Genomic DNA, 25,341 nt, shown 5'->3' with positions numbered 1-25,341 from the left:
TTTGTCTTCTTTTTGGAAGGAAGAGGAATGTCTAATGCCTCCTCTTTCATTGCGGAGAGGCAAGAATCCGACCAGTTCCTTCCTGAATTTGAATCTTTTTCTTAAGAATATCCATTTTTTCAAGAGTGGGCTTGACAGGAGGGATGGAAGTCGATGAAGGTCTGGTGTTTTTTGGCGAAGATTTAAATACTTATGGGTTTCGACTTAGAACTGTGTTGCTTGCTCGTCACCTAGGTAGATGAGGTCAGTTGCCGGGCCGGTACCGAAGATCGGGTTGATCCTCAAGCATGTCCTCGGTCCGAAGAGGTCGATACCGAAGGCTTAACCTTGCAATACATTTTCAGTGCTGTGCCCAAGAACGGGGTGCCTGATACAGTTTTTTGGATCCAACCATGACCCAAAGGCAGTGGTTGTCTGGTGACCTATGATAATGGGAGCAGGGAATATTTTGTGGTTGACTTGATTGGAGGAGGAGGGGCTGGGGTCACAGTACTCACACACTGGCCAGATGGGAACTTGTGCATCTCCATATCCATCTCTACGTCAGAGCCAGAGTTTTCATCAATAGAGAAAGCTTCCTCTTCTTAGGTGGTTGGCTCTTCCTGTGAGTGTTAGTAGCCAAAAAGGTCAGGTGTGCTAACCCGCTCCTTCAAGTCATTTCCAACCCCCAGGCCCTTTGATCGCGAAGTGTTTTATTGGAGCGAAACAACTTACACGCGTCACAGTCGGCTTGCTTATGGTTGGGCAAAAGACACAGGTTGCACACGAGATGTTGAGCCGTGTGTGGGTACTTTGCATGGCAAGGTGCGCAAAATCGAAATGGTGCATGTTCCTTTAGAAACGCATCTTCGATTGAGGTGGCGACACACGGCAAGATAGGCCCAAGACAGACAGTGCCCCCAAGGGTGGTCGGTCGAAATCGGATCCGACAAATTTCAAGTGTAGCTCAGAAGTGGAAAAGCACGATCGTAAACAATACCATCAGTGACAGTAAAGAAACCGAACAATCCTACCGAAAGGAGTCACAACACAGAGCAGAGGCGCACATGTCCGAACCCGATGATGGAGAGAAAAAAATCTAACAAACGAGTCGATGCGTAATATCAATGAGAGGAGGAATCACTCGGTCTGGTGATTCAAAAGACTTCTTTGAAGAAAAACAACTTGCACAACTCTGGACCCAACACTGGATGGCAGGTGTATGCAGAGCACGTGTATCTACAGCCTCACATGCCATCAAACAAAATCTTCTGCATTGGGAGGCACTGGAATGACAACATTCAAGCTGCCCTACTATACTTCTCTGAGTCACATTCTGCATTTACCTGCAACGTTATGTCCAGAAATGCGGTTATTGACTTGTTTTCGGTTACTGCTGTACGAGCCCCTGTGTTCGTTCGGCTGATGATCTGCTGATCCTGTAGACTCTTTTCTCGAAGTGGCTCTCTCCAAAGCCTTGTCTGAGTCAGTGGTTCATACCAAACAGGGCTATGTCCTGCTTGTAAACTGGGTTGGTTCTCTTTCCTCGAGCCAGATTTTAAATTGTCTGCAGGAACAAACCAGGTGACTCCTTTGGAAAAGGTTATACAAGTATAAATAACAATTTTATTAAGTGAGTTTTATGAAGTAAGGAAAACCAAAACAACAATGGTTAAAACATGCAACCAATGGTTTACTTGGAGTGTACTTTAACTGATAATTTCAAAACAAAGACATGCTCTTTATTGTGTCTCTGTTACAGCACAGACATAACTCATTTCTATAAGACAAGATTTGATTGTACAATGCTATTTCAAGTGAAGTAAGTAGTAGTGTTGAGATCGGTGGGTACAGAGTCAAATGTGAACCCACATTTTTGGCAATTCCTATAACGCCAATTAGGTCCATAAAACCACAGGCTAAAACGCCCTTCCCACAGAGACCACCAATGCTGCCACACCCAAATGCCCATCCAAATATAGGAAACCAAACACCAAATACATTGTGTAAGTGGCTGAACACGGATGCCGAGGAGGCAAGGCAACAGTAAGTGAGGAAAATGCAGTAACAACACTTTTCAAGCTCACTGTTTTTAAAGTATGCACACTGGAGATTTACAGAGATGGTACCTTCTCCAAGTTAATGGCCAAGTAGAGAAGATGAATTACATGGAAGTCACTTACAGAAGTATTCCAATTACTGTGAAAATACTTGTTGCTTTCTTATCACACCAGACCTCATGCAAAAATGGGCCGGCCCCATTTAACATGTTCCCTTAAAGAAGGTCCACAAATTAATTTCTGCCTAAGGTGTTAAGAAGGAAGGGGGTGTGCGAAGCTTCTAATAACTTACTATTGTGTGCTGAAATCACCAAACTGTGTTGAACACTCCGCTCCCGGTGGAAGGGGAGTGGACACACATACGCATCAGTGAGCAATCGCATTGCACCAGCTAAACAGCACAACAGCACTCTCTAAAAACAAAAGATGGGAGTCTCCCATTATTTGGTAACAGACAAAATTAGGGCTTAGGTGCAGGCACATAGATGAAATAGGTTGTGTTTAGTGACACAGGCATAAATCAGAAAAACACAATGCTGTCAATCAGTGCTTAATGTGTTAAAAAAATTAAAATAAAAGTAACAAGTGCAGGGATTGAAATGTTTCTTAAGAACCTGCCGATGGCACTGTCAAATAAGGTTGTGGCTGAAGACCAAAGCTGTCCTAGTTATGATTCCACCTCACGCCTCTTTCTTCTACCAGCCTACAATTCCATCTCATTTTAGCTCACTCTTGCTGGGTATTTTGTATTCCTATTTGTTGCTCTGACACTTTTTCTTTCACCCTCTTCTTACTTGTTGCCCCCTTTCCTATCTAGGTCTCTTATGTTCTGAATCAAACTCTGATAATTAAAAATAGGTCCCAGTTGCCAAAATAAGTACCGGTGCCCACCACCTGTACAAATTAAGCACAGCTGCCAATGTGTAAAACATAAAATGCTTTTCAATTCAAGATACAACAGTGAGTAGCTGGAGATATTATTCAGCACCTTTGATTTGTGATCCGTGATAGCAATGAGAGCTAACCTGTTGGTTGTGGTCTCCTTCTTCTCTGTATTTTTTCTGCCAGAATACCATTTGGCCATTTTTTCTGTTCCCTGCTGTCTTCTGGTGTGGGCAGCCTGCTCTCCATGGATTGGCTGAGAACTCCATTGGCATGTAGCATGTCCCGCATGGGGATTTCTTGATGGAGCCTGGGGGAGGGGAATGTCATGCCAACGTCTCGGGTATGCTTCTTTGTGCCATTCATCACAATCTCAAGGTCCCCTGAAAGGAAGCAAAACAACATAACACATCGAAGGAAGGCACAGTATACCATCCGTCAAGACCTTATCTGCCCTCTCATGGTTATAAAACAAGGCAACTAAGCCCACTGAATGCCACACCAATGGTTTACTGTTTCTGAAAAAGAGGGGTGTCTAACCCTCGACCATGAGGGACGGAACTAGGTCATATTTTCATGAAACCCACACAAAATAAATGTACTTACAATAATGGAAATCATCCCTATAAACGTATATTTTCTTGAAAATCTGCATTAGCTAAGGGCAGTATGGACTAAGGTTTGGACCTCCATTCTTTCCCCGCTGCCTTCAACACAGCTAAACTGAACAAGCCACGTTCAAGAGCCATGTTATTTAGATCTAGAAATGTAAAGCAGGGATGGAGAAGGTATTCTTCTAAACTGTTTAAATTGTCTTCTTGATCCACAGTATTTGAGAGTAACTCTTTAAAAACAGAAAGAAACAGAAAACATATCAAAGACAGATATGGCGAGGCCAAAGATGCAGGAGTGACTTTTTCCCAGTGTAGTAGAACCACAATTTCTATGTGTCTCTGCCATGCTTCAACCTTTAATTTGTTAACCTCGGATCAGCAACCTGCCTGTACCTGGCAATGAACTGTGACTTGTTGGGAGGGGCCGCACAAAGATGCGTATACAAGTCTTGTTTGCAGCCCCTACATTTTCAGTAAAAAATCTAGAACAGTAGGAGAGGATGATTATGTGGATCCAACAGGCAAACCTCTGAAGAAGCTGTCCAAACTGATTACGTGACGTGTGTTTATTTATATTGAACAATCAGGCAGCTGTGAGACCTCTTTAAAGATGTGAGGATCACCAGGAAAGGTGCATACGGGAGTGAGGGCCGGGGAGGAGAAGTCAAATGTAAAAGAAAGGTGCTCACAAGGCAATTTACTGCTAACCAAGCAGTGACTGTGCTTTAAACTGTGCAGTGCATTCAGTAATTAGGCCAGAGATTCACCAGAACCTCCATGTGTGTGTTGGGCTGCTTGAACATCTTTTCTGGGAACATCACAGCCATGGAGGAATGTTTTTCTCTAAAGCAACATGATTGTATTGAGGCAAAATGGGTCATCTTTGAGTCAGATGCCACAGTAGAGCAATATGACTTTGAAGAACGCTTGTGCTCACATTTGTTCTTGTGGCAAGTGAGAACTCAGAATGACTGAAGGGATAATAAGTGAAGAAGTGACACAGTCAAAAAGATGGTGGACTACAGGGCATCGTGCTTGACACTAAAGACTGCTAAACTGATGGTTTGATTCACAACGCCAGATTACATACACATACAAGTAATAACCATACATCATATACAAGTAACCTATCAACATTCACAAAATATTTCATGTTAGAAGATGAGCAGTAAGACAATTAAAATCAGAATTCAATTCATTATATATACACAATGTAGTACTCAACCCAACACTTAAAAAAGATACATCACATGATCACGCCGGCCCGTTCCTTAACCGTAAAACAAATACATGGATGTGATAGACTTAACGGACATACAAAGTCTGCATTTTAAAGGTGAATCCCTTCTGTAGTCAACACTGGATACAAATAATGTGTGTTAAGGAATTTTAAAAAATGACAAAAAAAGAAAATATTCATACAAGATTGCTTAAAGGATGACTAGTGACACAAAGTGGAGTGTGCGTTTGAGGATGTGTGGTCTGGCTAGCTACTTTTTTCCATTTTAAAAAGACTTGATCACAGGAATTCAGAGTCAAGAAATGGCTTTATTGCAGGGCTTGGTCACTGAAAGTTTACAAAGCTCAGTATTTGCTCTGTCTGAGTGCCATAAATCTTGTAACTCTCAGCTGTCAGCTTTTTGTCCTTGCTGATGGACGGAATGCTGACAAACATTCTCCCCCAATCAAAAGATCTGGGTTAAATCCATCGTTTTTTGTCCCACTACGCCACCCCAGTTTGAACCCAGTCATATGCAAATCAGTCATGACCCTGTGCCCCATGGGAACAGTCCAGACCGAACTGCCAGGCCAGGTCCTCCCTGGACCGGAAACAAGCATCCCGGGACCCACTGTTTTAAAGAATGGAACACAATTACTACCTTTGTTTTTCCTAATTTTCCTAGATTTGATGGGCATGTAATTTCTGATAAATTTATTGGACATGTCGTATGTGTGTCTTATCATCTTGCATACATTTGTTTTTCTATAATCCTTATAAGGAGGGAGATGTGTTATAATCTACTTGATGGTTAATGCATCCTCCCTATGGTGGTTCTCTGCCTTGCTGCTCAGTCAATGGTGAGGTCATTGGAATGTTCAGAGTGTTTGTGCTTGAAGGAGGATCAGTTGGAGTGGATGGGCTGAGCAGCAATGAGGCTGCTCCTTGTGGGGCATAATATGGATCTTACCATCATCCTGTAAGCTGTAACTGAAGAAGTAACCGGATGAATAAATCCATAACCTTTATCTACAAGACCTGTCTACGTGCAATCCTTCATTTTAACAGACCCCCACCAACAACCCAGCAGCAAAGCGTCCGTCACCCCTGTTATTTCTGGGTGGGGAAAGGAGAGTAGCCATTTTGGATCACTCAGCCACCACTTTGGATCTTGAACAGATTCCTCTGCGTCCTGTATAGTGAAGGCAAGGCGGATACTGGGTCCCACAGGCTTTCGGGTTTCACTGAAGAGCTTCCATGTGCTCCTTAGGGTGCTTGGTTAAAAAATCTGTGTCACCAGATGCTGGTATACGATGTCTGCTCACTTGCCCGTTCACAGGCGAGCAAGAACATGGTTTTGCTAGCCACAAGAGTATCTGTTAGAGCATAATTTAACTAGCGCAAGTGCTCAGATGTCTGTGCTGGTAGCTGCAGCGTGGTAGAGGCACAGGGTTAGAGACAGGATGCAAGACAACAGGTTGCACTTCTATAAGCTCAAAGTGTGACATCAAGCAGATATCTAGATCTGACATGGGCATTGGCACCGGTTAATCTACTGGTGCCAGCGGCACTGGTACCAGCGTTGGAGCAGCAGACATCAACGTGGATCTAGGGGCCAGAGTGGAAGTGTCTGCTGGAAGGGGAAAATGGCACTACAGAGGGTCCCCCTGATGGAAAACAGACTGGAGGCCACAGCGGTTTTGTGGTGCCCATACATGCACCAGAAAGAGCCAGAAGCGCATGGCCTCACTGAAGACCTCGATGTGCTGTCGGGTTGATGACAGCCTGGGAAACTATGGGCATTCAGGATCAACTGAGGAACTGGTACCCTGGCCTGTGATCTTGACGGAGTACAACTAACACCTCAACCTGGCGTCTTTTCTTGGGAGTCAGAGTGGGAAGGGGCGATTTGCTCAAGTCCTGCTTCACTTTTTCATGCTTGCTTTTAGGCTTGGACTTAGACTTACCAGGGGACTTCAAGTGATCAGAGAAGCAGTTGTGGATGCAGCATCATGAATGGGACTGCACCTTGCAGTGAAATCTACACAAAGGCCGCAACTTCTTGTGTTCGGCGGCATCCAACTTTGCCTCCCAGTTTTTAATCGCTTTCAGGTGCCTGAGGACGCCCTTATCATGAGTCGTGTCCTGAACCCAGGCACCAAAGACATACATTGTGTGGGTCTGTGACCGACATTAGCTTCTTGCACTTGTGACAATGCTTGAATCCTGATGCTTTTGTTGGGAATATTGTTCCCTAGCATTGGAAAAAAAAGGATTAGAGTCGGAAAACTGAAAAAGTCGGTAGCAAAGCTCTTGATCTGGGTCAAAAGGCACAGAAAAAAGGACCTGGCATCAGTATGCGTGGGTGGCGCCTATATGTGGCTCTATTACATCACTTATGTAGCAGGGAGTCAGCACAAAGCCACATAATGCACCCAGTAGCAAGAGGGAGCACACCATGAAAAGAAAAATCCCCAGATCCAGTCTGGCCCCTGGGGAATATTCTATGGTGAGGAATTTGCAGTTATCAATATCCATCAGAAACAGCAGTATCCTACACACTCAGTGACAGTTACAAAGATTTTTCTAAGAAGAAAGACTTAAAGGAAAGAAACTTGACAAGGAAATGTGAAGAAGTGAAGAAAAGTGTTAAAGACGCACTTTTTTCTTGTATTAAGGAGGGTTATCACTCTGTCCACTTATAGTCCTGGGATTCCCTCCCCTGAATTCTGCGTGAACACCAAACCAGATTTTACAGGTTGAAAAACCCATCCAGTAGCATCACATGAGGCTCAGCCTTGCAGCCTGGTCCCAACCCCTGCCCAATTCCCTTCCATAGCAAGGGGAGCACGGAAATCTTCCTTCTGTCAACCCAGAGACTCTGCTCTGTCCTAATGCACCTGCCTCCATGCTTTTACTCATCACCAGCTCAGAGCTGGTGGCAAATAGAAGCATATTTACCCCGAATGGTGATACAACAGGTCAAATACTGATTATAGCTGGATTTATGTGCAGAAATACCTTCCAGAAACTATGGTATCCATGTACATGAATCTACCGACCTTGTGACTGAGGCCCATATGTTTAAGCAAAAAAGTTAAGCGAGGTGCAGCTGACGATGGTAAGGTGAAGAGAAAAGGGAAGTGCTTATGTTGAGAAACAGGGGCCAGAGAGGTTTTCCCAAATTAGAGTAAGTGTGCTTTGTCCTAGTTTCACATATGGCCAAATGGATGTACTCAGGGAGATACAGGCCAGACTTGTTAAGTAGGGTCTCTACTATTTCTAGACAACTTTTGGCTCAACACAAATGGAAGCACCACAGGGATGCATTCAGACATACGGAGAAAAGGTAAGCAATCTGAGCAGATATGGGAGCTGAACTGCCCAGGCATCTGACACAGTAGAGGCCCTTTTATTTAATTTAAGACATATCGCCAAAGAAAATGCTTCCTTCGGAAGAATGTAAAATTAATGTCATGGCTATGCTGAAAGTTTGGAAATTCATGGATTTTTTTTGGGTGGTGTGGACGGTGATACCAGATAGCAAAAAACATACCCAATATGGATCAGCTCAAAATAGTGGTAACATAACCAATATATACAATTTGAGTTCTGTCACCCATCCAGTCCAATCCCATAATGAATAGAAAATGCCATCCTGAGGGCATGAACTAATTCCTGGTAAAGCTTCTCACCTGCTTGAACACCCTTGTGCCTGACATGCTTTTTGGTAGTGAGAGCTGGGCTGGGACCCCAGGAACTGCTGACCGTAGAAACCGTGTCTGAAGAAACTTCTGCATCAGACATCTGTGAGAAAGGAAGAGATGATATTAGGTACCACTGCCATTTCAAAGCACAGTGAGATGAAAGCACGCAATGAGAAAACTGTGGATGTGTACTCTGCAGCTGGGTTCCATGAACAAGGCTGTACACCTATAGAAGAGTAGTTCAATCATTAGATTTTCAGCTTTTGGAAAAAGTAGCGAGTGCCCCAGTCTTTAATACTATGGCACAGGTGTTCAACATTAGCCCACAGTGCCCAGATCTATGTCAAAGACTTCCATTTAGATTAATGATATGGCAATATAACGTCTGTGGACATCCTGACTAGGTGGCATGGATTCAGCTTCCATGGATCAACTTTAGGAGCACCCTTGCACTAAGGAAATGGACGACTGAGTGTAACTGAACTACCAGAGCAAAAAACCCCCAAAAAACAGATGCTCACATAACTAATACCAAGGGTGCGCATGCAAACAAGATCAGTGACAGAAAAACACACAGAAAAAATATATTCAGCACTGAGCATTTGTTTTTTAATCAATATAATAAGATTATAGATTTTTGCAAGCTGTATTTTAATCTGAATTATAGTAACCTTGGCCTTCCCTCTGTTCTGGTCAATACATATGTAGAATCATAAGCCTTTGGGGGTGAAGGGTTTTACCACCATCATTCACAGAGTAGAGATGTTTCTTCTCCGTTTGTGTGTTTGCCCTTCGAGCTCTATTTGCTGCTTATCGGTTTGGCTTGATCTATCTATATACTGCCGTAGCTTCCTCTATCTCCACACCCAGTATGCCTTTGTCTATTCTGCTTCTGCCATTTCTCCCTTTGGCTTTTCTCTGTAAGGTTGTTCATTTTAGTAGGGGACCATGCTCTTTTCGTAAAGATCATCCTCAGAGTAGTTTTGTTTGGGAATGAGAAGTGACAGACACTCCCTGCAGTGTTTTACTTCTTCCTTGTGGTTCATATATTCACAGAGGACAGAGTATCCTGAGGAGGGATACAGGCGGAAGGTACTGGATAGCCAGGTTTCTCAGGCCAGACACACTAGAACTGCCAACTTAACATTTGGCCAAATGAAGTATTGACACCTTTAACTAAATCTATCCCCAGCTACTGCCTTCGCCTATCAATGTCATCAGAACAGATGGCATTACTGTTATCTCCAATGTAACTATGAGCAGCGTGGCCTTTCAATGTATTCCCTTAAATGCAAGTACTGACATACTTTCACCTCCATCTTCTTTCTAGTCATCCATATGTCTCAGAATGTAAAATGTTCAAACATCTCTATCACAGCAGCATCTCTACCAAAGCATCATCCCTGTCACAGCATCATCCCTGTCACAGCATCATCATCTCTATCACAGCATAATCTCTGTCATCGCAGCATCATCATCATCTCTGTCGCAGCATCATCATCATCTCTGTCGCAGCATCATCATCATCTCTGTCGCAGCATCATCATCATCTCTGTCGCAGCATCATCTCTGTCGCAGCAGCATCATCATCATCATCATCTCTGTCACAGCATCATCATCATCTCTGTCACAGCATCATCGTCATCTCTGTCGCAGCAGCATCATCATCGTCATCTCTGTCGCAGCAGCATCATCATCATCATCTCTGTCGCAGCAGCATCATCGTCGTCATCTCTGTCGCAGCAGCATCATCGTCGTCATCTCTGTCGCAGCAGCATCATCGTCATCTCTGTCGCAGCATCATCTCTACCGCAGCATCATCTCTACCGCAGCATCATCTCTCACATCAACATCTGTCACATCAACAGCTCTGTCACAGCATCGTCTCTGTCACAGCATCGTTTCCGTCACAGCATCGTCTCCGTCACAGCATCGTCTCCGTCACAGCATCGTCTCCGTCACAGCATCGTCTCCGTCACAGCATCGTCTCCGTCACAGCATCGTCTCCGTCACAGCATCGTCTCCGTCACAGCATCGTCTCCGTCACAGCATCGTCTCCGTCACAGCATCGTCTCCGTCACAGCATCGTCTCCGTCACAGCATCGTCTCCGTCACAGCATCGTCTCCGTCGCAGCATCGTCTCCGTCACAGCATCGTCTCCGTCACAGCATCATCTCCGTCACAGCATCATCTCCATCACAGCATCATCTCCATCACAGCATCATCTCCATCACAGCATCATCTCCATCACAGCATCATCTCCATCACAGCATCATCTCCATCACAGCATCATCTCTATCACAGCATCATCTCCATCACAGCATCATCTCCATCACAGCATCATCTCCATCACAGCATCATCTCCATCACAGCATCATCTCCATCACAGTTCATCTTTATCATAGTATTAGGTTTCAATATTAGCAATAATGTCCAGCAATAACTGTTGCTCTAAGACTTGAATTTCCAAGTGACTGCAAGCATTAACAGATGTTGGTTTTCAAGACTCATTCATTTCTTCCATAGTTCTCTTTAAGTGACTCTTAAATGTCTGCCTGCCGACATGTACTGTTACCAGAGGAATTAAACTGACACCATTGCAGCTTATTTGAAGGAATGCAAACCTAACAGTCGACTAGTTTGCATTCTTCCCCAACCAGTAAGCTATTCCATACTACCAGTGGAAGTAGGATACCATAGACTCACTGCACTGAAATATGCAGAACCGCACACATATTGCTCGTTGAGGCAACACTGTAGATGCCAGAGAACAACAGTGGGCCCTCAAACCAAAGTCTTGGCAATAAAACAGATCAACCCCTTCTCAAATATATGTCAGCAACATAGCCAATAGCAAACATATACAGTAAAAGCTGAATAGACTCTTGATTTAATGTACCTGGGCATCTGTTCTGCTCTTCTTCAGCTCTGTAAAGCAAATCTGGTCCCTCTCCTTGACCAGGGCTTTTCTGTTTCCTCTGCGACCCACCTCAGAGCGGATTTTCTGATGATTGATGGTGCTGTAAAGCTGCGAGAGTTTGGAGGATGGACACACCCTCTCAGGACCAAAAGCCCTGATGAGCCGTAGTGTATCAATTGTAGAGACCGTGCTGCCTGTTCCTGTCCGAGTGGCTGTGTCGCTATCTGTTTGAGAAGCCATTTCAGATTCAGTTGCAACTATTGAGTCAGTCACGCTGGTTTGGTCTTCTTTAGAAGAACTGTCACTTTTTGCCAAAGTGTACTGTTTTTTTCGTAGGAGTCCCTTGATGCGGTCCGTGGAGAGGTCTGTCCAGTCGTCTTTGGAATCTGAGTGCACTGCTCTTTTGTCTTTGCGGTGAACTTTTCTTACATGGTCCTGGAGGTCTGATGAAGTCCAAGCAAACTCTTGTCTATCTTTATTCCCTTTTTGCCTCCCTTGCTTCTCCTCTCTTTTCTTGGGGTTGTCTCTTTTGGGCTCATCTTTAGCATACATCAGTGAATAAGCAGTAGGATTCTGGAGAAGCCGGGCTAGTCGATCCAAGCGATCTACTAGGGAGATTTCCTCATGGCTGCTGTTACCAGAGTCTACCAGCCGATGCCTCTTCTGCCGCTCAAGGAACCGGTACCAGAGGTCATCAAGACTTCCACTGGACCGGGTGCTTTGCTTCAGAGACAGTTCACGTTCATGCCATTCATCACCAATAGGAGTGGGCGGATGTTTTCGTGGAGAACTAGGACTTTTCGCCCTTGAAGACTTCTGCTTAGCATCATTCAGAGCTTGATTACGCAATGCTAAATTGATGTCTCGGTCTTCATCCCTACTGTCATCTAATTCAGCCTTCAGTGGAAAGAAATCCTCTTCACCCTCTTCCTGGGGCTTGGCAAACTTAAGACGATGCCTTTCTAATGATAAATCATTCCTTAGTTTATTGTTGCCTCGTATCGCCTGATGACTCGTGGAGGCATATGTAGTCTTGGTGCTGGTTTCAACATGATGTTTAGGGTGGATGTATACAGAATGAGACTGTGCAGACTTAGTAGCAAGATGGTTCAACTCTGACAATTCCCAGTGTGCTTCCGGTACTGTTATGAGCACAAAAAGAGAAATATTTCACCAATGGGGAAGCAGCATTTATGAAAAATAATAGACATTAATGATCTGTTAATTTACCTAGACCTCAGACTGGACTCACAAGACTGGTGAAATACATAGGAAACTTCAGGTCAGCAAAAGAAAAATTGATCCAGTGGTCAATTTAATTAGAAGATTTCAACTCTATCTGCTTCCACAGTAGACCCAATTGCAGTCATGAAAAAAATCATTCTTACTTTCTGTTCCTTACAGTCTCGATTGTAAATACAAATATAAAAAGGCCCAGAAACAGGCTACCCCTTCCCCCTTTATTAGCCACAATATAAAAGCTGGGAAAGCTGGATATTGATAGCATAGTGGTTTTGCGAAAAATCATCACCCACATGAAACTGTTAATACCTATTTGCGCAACAACGTAGTCTAACCATGTGAACCCGGAAATAAAGCCATAACCTACTACTCTCTTGTAGTGTAAGATATAAAAGCTCATGTATCAGATGCACTAACATTTTAGTTTGGTGACTCGGAATGTGCAACTGGAACCAAATCACAATTATGAGCCACAAAACCAAAGGTGCTTAACGGCATCTGTTTCAAATAGTTATTTCTTGGGATTTGCTTTCTTAAAACAGCGATGACTAATTTGTGAGTGGGTTGCAGTCATAAATTGTATCTGTTGCATAGGCAGTAACTGACGGAACCACAATCAGCAAGTATATGGATCTTCCACATTGCAGACCAGGGGAGTATACGGGAGAGCAGCAGGCCCGGCGTTTACATATTACAATCCATCTGAAGTACAATAACGAAATGCTATTTGGAACAGAGACCGCTTAGTAAATTTGTTTGTGCTTCTTGCAAAGCGAGACATTCACCTGTAACAGCTGTCCGATTCGCGATATTTTCTTGCCAGGCCACCTTTGGTGATGCGCGTCTGCTGTAAATTCCCTCTGCGTGTTTGATGGGAACAGTAATTGAAGCTCTTTCATCCTCTGAACCAAGTACTTCGGCTGGGAACTTGGGTGGGATGGCATCATTTGAGCCTGCAGATGAAGGATACAACATGGTGGTCATAGTGTCTTTAATAGGAGCGCTTTTCCACAGTCAACACAAAAAACTGGTAACAATTGTAAGACCGAACAATCTATGTAGATTTGCCTTATTGCAGCCTACAAGGGCACTCGGTGAGTGAACGTCCCGCAGCTGCTGCAGCTCCACCATTCACCCCCCACTGTACAAGAACCATCTCTCCTGCTTGAACACTGGCTCTCTCCTTTGTGTGGAAGTATCCCCCTCTCATCACCCATGGACTACAATTCAAGGGGTGTTCAAAATAGGTCTGAGAGGGCTGCATCCGTATTATGTCATGCCATCGATGCTTACTGTATGCAAATGTAACTAGTCGGAAGCAACAGTAATACGAAAATAATACAGATCTGGTCCTCATACAGAGGTTGGCCAGCCCTATATCCACTGTTGCTAATTATAGATAAATGAATATGTCATGCAAGTCCTTTTTAGGTATGTGAATGTGAATAAATTACTTCATTTTGAATGAAGTTGTCAAATACATCTTACTTAAACGCTGAGGCTTGGTTGTTACCGATAGCCCAGCTCATACGTTTTTAGGGACAAGTGTCCTTGAGTGCGGCAATTCAGCACTTTCCAGCAGGCAACTCCTGAAAAACTCTTGCAGGGTATATTACAGTCATTCTATGTTGGGTGTAGGCTGCAGGTCTTTGTTACTGTTATCAATCAAGAAACCTTCCATAAAATGGGACATAAAATTATGACAATCTCACATCTATGTTTTTTGCAAAATATATGTCAAGCAAAAAACAATGAACAAATATCCTCTCATTTCTTTGCCAGACATCCAAGCTTACTGAGGCAATTTTAGAGCAACTGCTAGCACTAATGTAAGATTAGTGCATTAATGGTTAGGACTGGGAGCATTTTGCTATTAAACTAAGGAACGTTTTGGACAAGTATAAGAACAGTTTGGAGATTGTTTCTAAACATCTGAGAGAGAATTGGGAAAACTTAATGAACATTTTCAGGCAACCTCTGGCAACATGTAAAATATGTAGCCAGACTTAAATAATCTGTAGTATACAACTGGATAACTTAGCCACTTTTAGCTGATCTGTGGTCTAGAACTGGACAAAAAGTTGCCTCATTAAGAGCACTTTGGATGACTGTTTTGGAGCAAGCCTAAAACCAATTACAAACATTTTAAGAATACACACTGGTCTGGATCAGTAGAAGTTTAGATTGCAATGAACAACAAATTTAGATTTCAGGAAACAAACATTTAAGTCACACTTTATGGCAGGTAATTGGGCCCTGAGCAGATAGCTGATGTCAGTGCAGGGGAAGCAGTGAAAACAAAGTGAGTCCCTATTCAAGTTCTATATATATATATGGATCATGTGTTGGTCACGTAACATTGTATTGTAGTAATGATTGTACTGTAAACAAATGCAGTTAGTCACAAAAGACCTGATTTCAAAGAAACGAATATTATAGAATCAAAAAGAATTATTTATTACAATTATAACAATATAGGTCACATTTGGGATAAAAACATCTTATATTCATAATACATTGTTAATAACAAATATCACAAGAAAACTTAAAAAGTCAATGCAGCGTTTCGGTGAGTTATGTCTTTTTCACCTTCTTCAGGACAAGTTTTCTAAGTAGTAAAAAACAATGTATTATTTTCAGGGTGAACACGACATGTCATATCGATAAAAAACTTAAGCTGAAAGGCTTTGTTTAAAAACATACAAGTGACTACTGCTATATCTTATAGTGTATTATGACAAACCTATACAGCAGTGTTCTGCAATGTATGATCTACAATATCGTAACATATAGTATACTGCATTTATTTTAAACATCATTTATCAATATCCTACAACACATGATCCAACTAAAGTGTAAGGCAATGTGTGACTTCATGACCTACCTAAAAACGTTTCAGCATTTAATTTGCATGAAACCAGTAGGGGAAATACTCCTCCGTGGTGTTTCTACTGATAATAGAAATCTAGAATGAGGTTAAAGATAAAATGTATCCAAGGGAAGTGGTTGATGTTTAACTAATCCCGTTTAATGAGCATCATTGCTGGGGAAGAAGCCTTCTGAGCCTGTCCCATTTCATCCTCCTACTTACAGTAAACAACTGCAAATGCAGCCACTCAAACTGGGTTGATTTCAGTGCAGAATCACACCAAACATGCACATTCAACGGAAACATATTGCATTTCTGAATGATATTTATTTATTTACCAGAGTGTGTGCTCTCAACGGTAGTATCTGATCGGACAGGAGATAATCTGGAAATACTCTCCGGATGGAGGACATAGTACATTTCTGCGCTTCCCGGAGGTCGATATGGCAACAGCAATTGTTGATCTGCAGCAGTGTAGAAAAAGGAAATGAACAAAGGTCTTATGGACATTGGACATATACTAGAAGTCAGCAGGTATAGTGTGAGCATTCTGGGTAGCAATGTCAGTCAAACTTCGCTATCTGCTCAGACCATTTCCCGGTGTAACACTTTACATAGCCATAGCTTGCATTAAAAACTCTGCATCGACAACTGTTAACTCGGGCATTGTTTTTTGCAAAAAAAAAGATATTTATACAAGTACGTATGTACAGACTCTCAATAAAAAAGTGTTACATTTGCTACTTAAAGTGTACATTGAGTAACATAAGGCAACATTACACGAGGAATGATGTTTTTCCAAGTGTCTGGGAAGCAGTCGCTCACTTTATGACTATGGACATAATTATCTATGGATTCTTTAGAGAACTATGGTAAATAACAACAATTTAAGAAGTTACAATCTTCTCTGGGCACAGTATGTACAAGGTGCGGGGGAAGCGGATGTCGTCGTCCAAAATGCTTACAAGCAGGCAAAATACTTACCTACTGTATACCCCAATGACTCGTAGTTGGTAAAGATACACAGACTTCTTTCTGTCAGCCGACACTGTGGCATCCTTAGTGAGCTGGACACATGACGGAAGTGCAGGTATGAATGACAACATCTGGGCAGATAGGCCCTCCTTGCCAAACAATAATGAGCTGGTGTTGTTCCTAAGAAATGTGTGCACATTCACACGTTTGTAATTGTAATCTGTGTACCTTCGTTGCCCCTGCTTTAGAAGTCTAGACAATGAGTAAATACTCAGGAAGGAGCACATCCATCAGCCGTCTGCACTGGCATTGTCTCCATTTCAAAGAAACAAGGAAGAGGTAGCATACCTTCAGGAGAACATTCTGGAAACTAAAGGAAGAAAGGTATGACATGGAGGCTTTATGAAGGGCACTAAGGAAATTGGCAGAAAGTGGGATCATTCTAAAGGTGGAGCAGTGAGATTGCATTAACAGATGCAGATGAATATCTCATAAATGGAATGACTAGAGAAAGAGTAAGACTGAAAAGGGTCTAAGGCACCTGCCCCTGAAATGAAGGAACAATTGTAGGTATTTTCATTAGGTTTATGTGAGTACTATTGATTAGGGATGGCACATGGTGTGTTTTTATGTGCAAACTTCAAAACAGTCTTCTTAATGTCCCATAGTTTGCTTTGTTTTTCACTTTGTAATTTCTGACTTTGTGATAATTTATGTTCGCCGGTGTCTTCATTTATCACAAACAAAACTTTTCTGTGCAACATACTCTGCAGAAAACAATCAGGGGCTGATTACAAGTTCCTGGAATTTGCCAGCCGATCAGGAATTGCACGATAAACAGCAATTCTTGGGGTGTCGTGACAAGAGAATCTAGATTTTATCCAAGACGCGGACCTCTAGCATTAGGGCTTACCTCTTTTAGTGCTACTCCTCTGCAGCACCTTTAAAGAAACTGGGGACCTCATATTAGGACCCTTGGTGTTCTTCCTTAATAGTGCCACTGTGCACAGAAAAACTTTGTACAAGCTAAAGCAAACTTAATCAAAGCCGAAGCTGGGAACTTTCCCAAACTGAAGAAAAAAATCTATTATTCATGTGAACCTTATACAAAAATTTGATCTTTTGTCACATGAGGAATATGTCGGTGGATTCCTAATGAAACAGAAAGAAACCTTTCCATTTGCTCTCAAGTTCCAGAACAGATAGAACATTTAGCATTAACTACAGAGTTTGGGAGCACCATCATAACACATGACTGCACATGAATCAAGTGCTTTACATCCAGCGGAAGTAAATTACACACTCCTACAACATGATTAAAAGGCGTGTGCATTGAATATGATCTATAAGAGGATGTATACAAAGGGGATCTAATTCTGTATAAGATCAGCCCACAAACTACTTGTGAATATGTTGGGAGCAGTTGGAGCAAGCAAACGTTACACTGGTGGGGGAAGACAAGAGAGGACGGGTGGTGTATGGTGTTGTTTTTCAAGAAATGCATGTATTGAGTTAACTACGATCATGTCAAGGTGGCAGCATATTTCCATTCTGAATGCAAAATTGCATCAAACCACTGGGTTTGGAAAACATTCATAACTGGACAGCCGAAGGTTCTATGTATGTGATGATAAACTGAGGTAGAAGAGCGATTCAGTCATTCGGTGTTGGAAACTGGGCTTTTGTTGCAGTTGCCTACCCAATTTCTGCCCTCTTTGCAGCAACTAGATGCTGATTTTCGACACGGAGAGTGCACTGAGGCCGGCTAACCAGACCTCAGTGCCAGTACTCCTTCCCTAAAACAAGGCGAAGTCTAACTGTCCTGCTGTTGGCTAAGGATTTTAACACCCCTATAAGACCCTAGTAAATGACACCCCAGGTCATTTGTGCCTCTGTAAACCAGTTGGGGTTTGCTTGGACTCTTTACATACTGTACCTCATTTGGTCTACTATATTATGAGCCTGCATCCCACATTGGTGGGACAGCAGTGGGATATAAGACTTTGCATTTTGTGTGCCACTCAGTCAGTATTGTGATTCCACTAAAGAATCCAGAATTGACTTTGGTTGCCAAAAATATTTTTTCAATTTTTTTTATCTTTACAAATCTCTGGTTTGGTCTATTAGGGCCTTGGTTGAGTTCCTCAATCAATGGTATTTGGAAAAAAAACTATCCTAGACAGTTAGGCCTGTAAAAAGTGTATTCTGGTAGATTTTTTCTAACTTACTAAAAAGGTCCCGACTGTTCTAAAACACAATGTCTGAGGCAGAGGGTAGTACTCAGGCACTCAACCTGGCTCCCTACAAGAAACTTACGTTGACCCAACTTAAGGGCTTCTGTTCAGCATGGAACCTTGCCATGGGGCCTAAACCTACAAAAGCTCAACTGCTGCACCTGCTTGATGAGCACTATAGGACCATGGTCCAGGAAGAAAATACAAATGAAACACTAGAGGGAGATGCCGGTAAGAGTGGTGAGGAAGTCTTCAATTCAGCTACTGACACTACATCCACTGGGAGTACTCCAGAGGAAGTTGAAGAGGGGGATCCTGAACTTCAGACACTGGTCAGAAGACTAATTATAGAAAAAGAAAGAATTGAAATGGGCGTAGCACCCATCTCTGGTGGCAGCAAAACCTTAATAGGGAGATAATGGAAACTTTTCGATCTAAAATTCCCAAAGGGGTTGCTCCAAAATATGTTGAGGGTGACCATAACCAAGAAGTTCACAGCCTTTGAGAGGGCTTGTAGAAAGAGAAAGTTACCCCAGAAACACTGGGGCTCTCTACTCTGGAAGCAGTTCTCATGCAAGTGCATGGACAGACTCCTGACACTCAGTGATACAGATGCTGGGTCCTATGATCTCATGAAGGAGACCCTGATTAAGGGCTTTGGACTCACAATGGAGGAGTACAGGATTAGGTTCGGCGAGACTCACAAAACTTCAAGTGAGACCTGGGTAGATTGTTGACTTTCAAAACACTAGGTTGGGGGAGGAGCCAAGATGGCGATCGGGACGGCAGCGTAGGCTCCCGGCTCCGTGAACCTCCGCATCCCGCACAGATATCCTGCATGAGATCCTTAGCCTGCGCTGTATGCCCGTGTTGGTGGTTGAGAGCGGCAACCGATCGCGTGATTCTGAAGTTTCTGGCGGCGGTACCGCCGGAGAAATGTTCACCTGAAGTTTGCGGCCTGTGCAACCCTGGAACCGGGATCTCGGGTGGACAACATGGCCGGGCGGCAGTTCAACAACAGCGGCCATTGGTGACTGGGTGGAGTCGGAATACCGGAGCGGTGCGGATATTGGCCTGAATTTCGCCGTGGTCATTCCTACCACTGGGCGTAGCGGAACGAGTGCATGCCCGAGGTGGCAATTCCAAGATTCTTCGGTAATTGCCTGAGCCCTCGCCAGTGAGCTGCTCGGACGCTGCCTGTAACTCGTCCCGATTTTCGCGGGCTGCTCCCGGATTTTCGCGGGCGCTCGTCCAGGGTGAGGATGACTGTTACCTGTGACCACACACCGGATACGTATTTTGCCTGCCCCCGGAACCCTGTTTGCAGGGACATGGAACTTGATGCGCTTGTGCCTGAATCCCGGTCCCAATCTGGGGTGGAACTACCCTGCGGCCATCTTGATAGGATGGATTCTATCATCCTGTACACTGGGTCTCAGCAAGATTGGGAGTGTGTGGCTAAGAGGAGCGTAGCGCAGCGGGCGCGAGGAGCTGTGCTGGGGTACGGTGACCTTCTCGAAGCTCTCGGTGCCCTTCGTTCCACCCTGGTTCACGGCGCCTGGGTACTGGGGAGAAAGCTTGATGGTATTGCGTCAGCGTCGGAACAGTTGCGATCTGCCTGTCCCCAGGTACCCAGGGGCTTGTTTTACTTCACACAGGAGGACAGTGTCGTGGCCGCCCCTGTGAATAGGGGAAAGCTGGAAACTCCGGACAATGTGCCAACGTGTGGTCGGCTGGCTGTAGGTCGGGTCTGTTCCGGAGGTTTTAGATTTGAGCAGAAGGTGGTGGCTTTGTCCCACGCACAGCCTCCGGCGACCCAGGCAATAATCAAGCAATGGTCGCCTGCTCTGGCTGTTTCCTCCATCCTGGACCTTGTGTGCAGTGCATGTCCTGGGGCAGTACTGGGAAAGATGATCCTCCATAATGATGACTGTGTTGGTATTCAGAGACGTCCACCCTACATGTGTGTGTCGCTTCCTGGTCCTTTTTGGACGCTCCTCTTCCTCGTAACATTGGACATGGCACTGGGTCGATGGGTATGCATTGGTGGATTCGCAAAGAGAGGCCAAGGATAAGACTGGTCCTTCAGAGGTTGTCATCTAATAGGCGGGCGGGCACAGGGGTTGCGTGCTCTCACGGCATAACTAATAGTGTAATAGGTGCATAACGCTCCCCATTTTTCTTTGACATGGTCGATTTTTTGTTGATTACTGTTTGCTTTGGGGAGGAACACATTGTGCGGGAGGGAGAAGCCGGGGGCATGTTTGAAGGCCCTCCTCCAGTTTATTAATACTCTCTCCACTCCCCCGTTAGGTGGGGTTTCTTTTCTTTCTCCTTTTTCTCTGTTTCTTCTATATTTCGGGTCTGGTTCTGGGGCGACAGGCACACTGCTGGGGGGGGGGGGGGGGGCCGTAGTCATATGCAGAGGTGCAGGGTGGGGGGCTGGGGGAGGAGATTTTTTAGTTTTTTACTTTGTTTCTATGGCCTCCTTTTTCTTCTCTTATCTTTCTTTGTCTTTCTTTTCTGGGGTCAGTACGGTAGGTTTCCTTCGCTGTCAATCACTGCTTTTTCATTTGTGCCTCAATTTCCGTGGTGTTTTCTGGGTCTTAGGGCAGGGGACCGCAGGCGCAAATGGCTCGTGATATTCTTCCACATCCTGAACCTCCTGTTTCAGCGCCATTGACTTGATAGATTGCTGTTTATTGTTGACGTTTACTATTCTGCCTGCCATTTTTCGCTGCTGGGAAATTGTTTGCCACCTGATCCTTCCATTCTCTATTATAAAATGAAAACCTTTTATATCCTGGTTTCCTACTTGGGCTGCTAAGTGGCCAAGTGTATACTAGCATGGAGATTCTGCTCCCCGAGGTGCTGCCTGTGATTAAAATTTGCTTTCTGTTAATCTAACTGCTTAGCGGCCGGCCCCGGGGGTTGTAGGCCCATACTTGTCTTTGGTTGAAATGTCAATAAAGGTTTTTATAAAAAAAAAAAAAAAAAAAACACTAGGTTGCTGGCTAAAAGTTAACAAGGTCCAGGACTATGAAGGGCTCTAAAAATTGATCATAAAAGAGCACATATTAGCAAACTGTACATCAGAAAAGTGACATCAGCATCTAGTAGACACATCACTTTCTAGTCCCAGTGCTCTGGCTAAGAAAGCTGGTGAATGGGGTAGGACTAGAATTCCCAAAAAGCAACAGGGGGAGATTCCAAAAAGGCAGGTTCTGGCCCACACAAGAGAAAAGAAGGAAGTGGTAAGTCCTCCAAAGAAGATCCTTTAGAGACTCAGGCCCCTAAAAAGATGGATAGTACATCCCACTCCACCTCTTGGACTGTGGGCCTACTTTGATTGTCAGCAGGTTGGGCACTACAGCGCAGACTTAGATTGTCCCAAGAAAAAGGAATACACTGGGCGTGTCAGTGTAGCCTTTGATGATTGCCCCACAGATGAGGACATCCTTGTAGCTTTTTACTGGTAAATTTGGAAGGTGAGTTGATGCTTCCAGAGGGGAAGACATCCCATTGAGGTGAATAGAATCCCAGGCACTGCCCTGTGAGATACCTGTGCCAGACATACCATTGTGCATGGCAGGTTGGTATCCTCAGTTACTATATGCCGATTTTGAATTCTGCACTGAGGCCTGCTAACAAGGTGAAGTCTAAGAGCCCTGCAGTTGGCTCTGGATTTTAACAACCCCAATATGTCCCTAGTAAATGGTACCCCAGGTACCTAGAGCATAGGTGTTACAGAGGGTCCCCAAGGGCGGCAGTATATCATGTGTTGTAGCGTGATTCTTCCCCTTCTTTCTTTACTGGTAATCAGTAGTAGCCCCACCAGGAGCAGCCTTCCTGCTGCTCAGCCTTTCATCTTCAACTGACACTCTAACCCAGACCACACACCAACATTCCATGACATCATTATACATTCCACAGTCATTCAGGCTGAACAGAAGAGAAAGTATCGGTGCAAAGAAAGAAGGGGAAAAATCACGCTACAAGAAAGGTCTAATCAACAGAGACTGGCAGTGTTCAAATTGCTTCATCAACAGTGACTACAGAGGCTGCCCGTTCACTTTAACTGGCACTGCAGAAGTGGTATGACTTTTCTGTCCTGCGAGCACTTTGTGGATCTGTGCGTGTGCGCTTACTACAGGATTGGCAGCTACCTTCTGGTTGGTGGACTGGAGTCGTGTATCTAATGAGAAGGGTGAGCATGGAGCTGTACCAGTGCCATTGGTGAGGCGTTTTTGGTCCATGTTTATTTTAAACTTTGAGCCTGGTCGGTGGTGTGAGCCGTTAGCTGTGCGCGTGCTCTATTCAAATGTACACACTTGCGCGAGCAACCTTACCTGTTGCTGTTCACGCGCGTCACCTCTTACATCTTTTATGATGCTGCACTCCTTCACGTTATTGCCTTTGTGCTCGTCAAGACTGCCCACCGCTACCTTCCTGCACGAACGTGCCGAGAGCCACCCGGCTCTCCGTCGTGGTGTGTGCCGCCATTTTGGAATTGCAAGGTCCTACATACTCAGCGCAGTTGCCAACCATGTTTTTTTTTTGGGCTCAGTACCGTTGCCAACCGCGTTTTGTTTGACTTTTTAAGTCACACTATAAGGTCGGCTCTAGCGTCATCGCTTACTGCGATCTCAGACGACAGGACTCTGCTTTTGAGTTTTGTGGAGGCTGCTATACGTTTGCGGATAAAGGTACATTCATTGGTTTTTCCAGCGCCCAACAGCAATTGTCCCCTGCTCATCGAGGTTAATGGTCTGATAAGGACATTTTCACGTTGCCATATCACTGTATGGAGTCAACAAACAATTTGTGGAGGCTACAAGACACCTTGTATACACATGATACCTGTTCATCAGCCTCCCTGCTGCTCAGCCTGCAAACTTCAATTGACACACACCAGATCTCCAAGCAACCCATGCATTCATGACATCAAACATTCTACACTCAACCAGGCTGAACAGGGAAGAAGTGTCAGAGAAAGAAAGAAGAAGAAGAGAAATAAAATTACAACAATATGCCACCTTGAGGGAAACACATTTAAATTCCACGCAGACTACCATTGCAGGCTGTGTGACATGGTGCAGACCATGAGTGAAAACATGACAGTACACACTCCTGTGTGTCAAGCCAAAGCCACTGCATCTAATATATGTGAGACAACCCTACCCAGGCCTTTGAGCCGTAAGGCAAGGTGCATCCTATTTTACGTGAGGATATATCTGCATGAGCAGATATGCCCCTGTGGTGTCTAGTTCTATTACTAGATGTTGCAAGTGTACAGGGAACTCCTCTTAACGTATGTACTGGGCACAGGTCAAAATGAGTTATCCAGCTACATAATGGCTTCACTGAAACCTATGGCGTTTTGTATCAAACACCTCATATTAATGAACCCACACTGATTCCAGTGATGGATTTAATAATACATTCACCCAGAGGGTACCTTAGCGGTACCTCCAGAACCCAACTAGTCCTCTAGCGTGCTGGCTGACTGGTCCAGTCCAGACTGCCACCACAGCTCCGCTCTTAGAGGACAGAAACAGTGTCTGCTATAGCAGGGGGTGTCTACACCTCTGCCCAGCAGGATAACTGGTGATCTGCATAACAAGGCAGGAGACTTCAAAGCTATGCAGGAGGCGTGTTGCACTGACAGGCTGGACACACCTCTAGGGTAAACAGCTTGAAGTGAACATGAAGTTAGAAAGTCCACCATCTTGTATGTGGTAGAATTAGGAATTCTGGGATAGAGTGATGTCCACAACCCCATTGGGTCTGGCCAGACTGGTGTTCCAGTCGTCACCTTAAGCCTCTTTCTGCAGGCCCCCTCCAACTGCGAGTGACACCAGCACCGACCCGGACGCCAAAAGACAACACTGCACCTGAGCCCCACAGCATGAGGAGAAGTGGACCAACAGTGTCCCTGCATGCCCGAGCACCTCAAGGGTCGAGCAACCCTGTGGGTTCTTCCAGACTGGCCCACAAGTCCCATCTTGCAGTCTTTTTCCAACTGGACAGTTCTCCATTAAAGTGAATGGGACACCTGACACTGTAACACACCTCTGCACCCAGACGCCCTAGAGCCTTCTGAGGTGACCTGTTGGTGTGGCTTGTACCTTGCCCATACTCACCTTAAGTCCAGAAAAACAGACTCGTAGGTTGCTGTTAAGTACTCGAATGCCGTACATGTTTTTCCCCATAGGATAACATTATCGCTCCCAAAAATTGCACTGTCAACTTTTGAAAACTGTAAAAATTCATAGCTCGAAAATAACTTTCCCAATTCCTATGATCTTGGTATCTAAATTCATATAAAATTACGTGTTCTTTTTATAAACTGATGTCATATTTCTTTATTAAGTGTGCGGCTCACTTACTGCCTTTGTGTGCACAATAATAGCTTAGCACTACCCTCTGATATGCCTAACTGCTTGCCCTCTCTACCACAAAAGAGAGCATTCAGGGTGTTATTTATGCCTCTTAACCTGTTGGGGTTTGCTTGGACTCTTTACACATTATGCCTTATTTGGCCCACTATATAAAGAGCAAGCTTCCTACATTCGGTATAGAGACTTAAGTGGACTGAAGGAAGCAGAGAGGCATGAAAAATAGATTGGTTGATGCACGT

The 25,341-nt window shown here is 44.2% G+C and overlaps 1 protein-coding gene across 3 annotated transcripts in view; it reads right to left on the bottom strand.

Annotated features, from left to right (window-relative positions):
- Positions 1 to 25,341, bottom strand: part of ALMS1 (ALMS1 centrosome and basal body associated protein) — a 205,365-nt gene that overhangs the window by 49,193 nt on the left and 130,831 nt on the right. For 2 of the 3 annotated variants that reach the window (XM_085642774.1, XM_085642776.1), the window contains 6 exons: positions 15,831 to 15,956; positions 13,409 to 13,576; positions 11,361 to 12,523; positions 8,450 to 8,561; positions 3,065 to 3,304; positions 1,326 to 1,570 (listed from right to left, as the gene is read on the bottom strand). In XM_085642774.1, coding sequence (XP_085498900.1) covers positions 1,326 to 1,570; positions 3,065 to 3,304; positions 8,450 to 8,561; positions 11,361 to 12,523; positions 13,409 to 13,576; positions 15,831 to 15,956 — 2,054 coding nt within the window. The remainder of the gene's footprint in view (positions 1 to 1,325; positions 1,571 to 3,064; positions 3,305 to 8,449; positions 8,562 to 11,360; positions 12,524 to 13,408; positions 13,577 to 15,830; positions 15,957 to 25,341) is intronic. The other variant, XM_085642775.1, reaches the window with a different exon arrangement.

This window comes from Triturus cristatus, chromosome 2_2 (assembly GCF_964204655.1).
Source record: "Triturus cristatus chromosome 2_2, aTriCri1.1, whole genome shotgun sequence".
NCBI classification, from domain to species: domain Eukaryota; kingdom Metazoa; phylum Chordata; class Amphibia; order Caudata; family Salamandridae; genus Triturus; species Triturus cristatus.
Note: the sequence above shows the minus strand (reverse complement) of the source record. Positions and strands in the feature narration are given on the sequence as shown.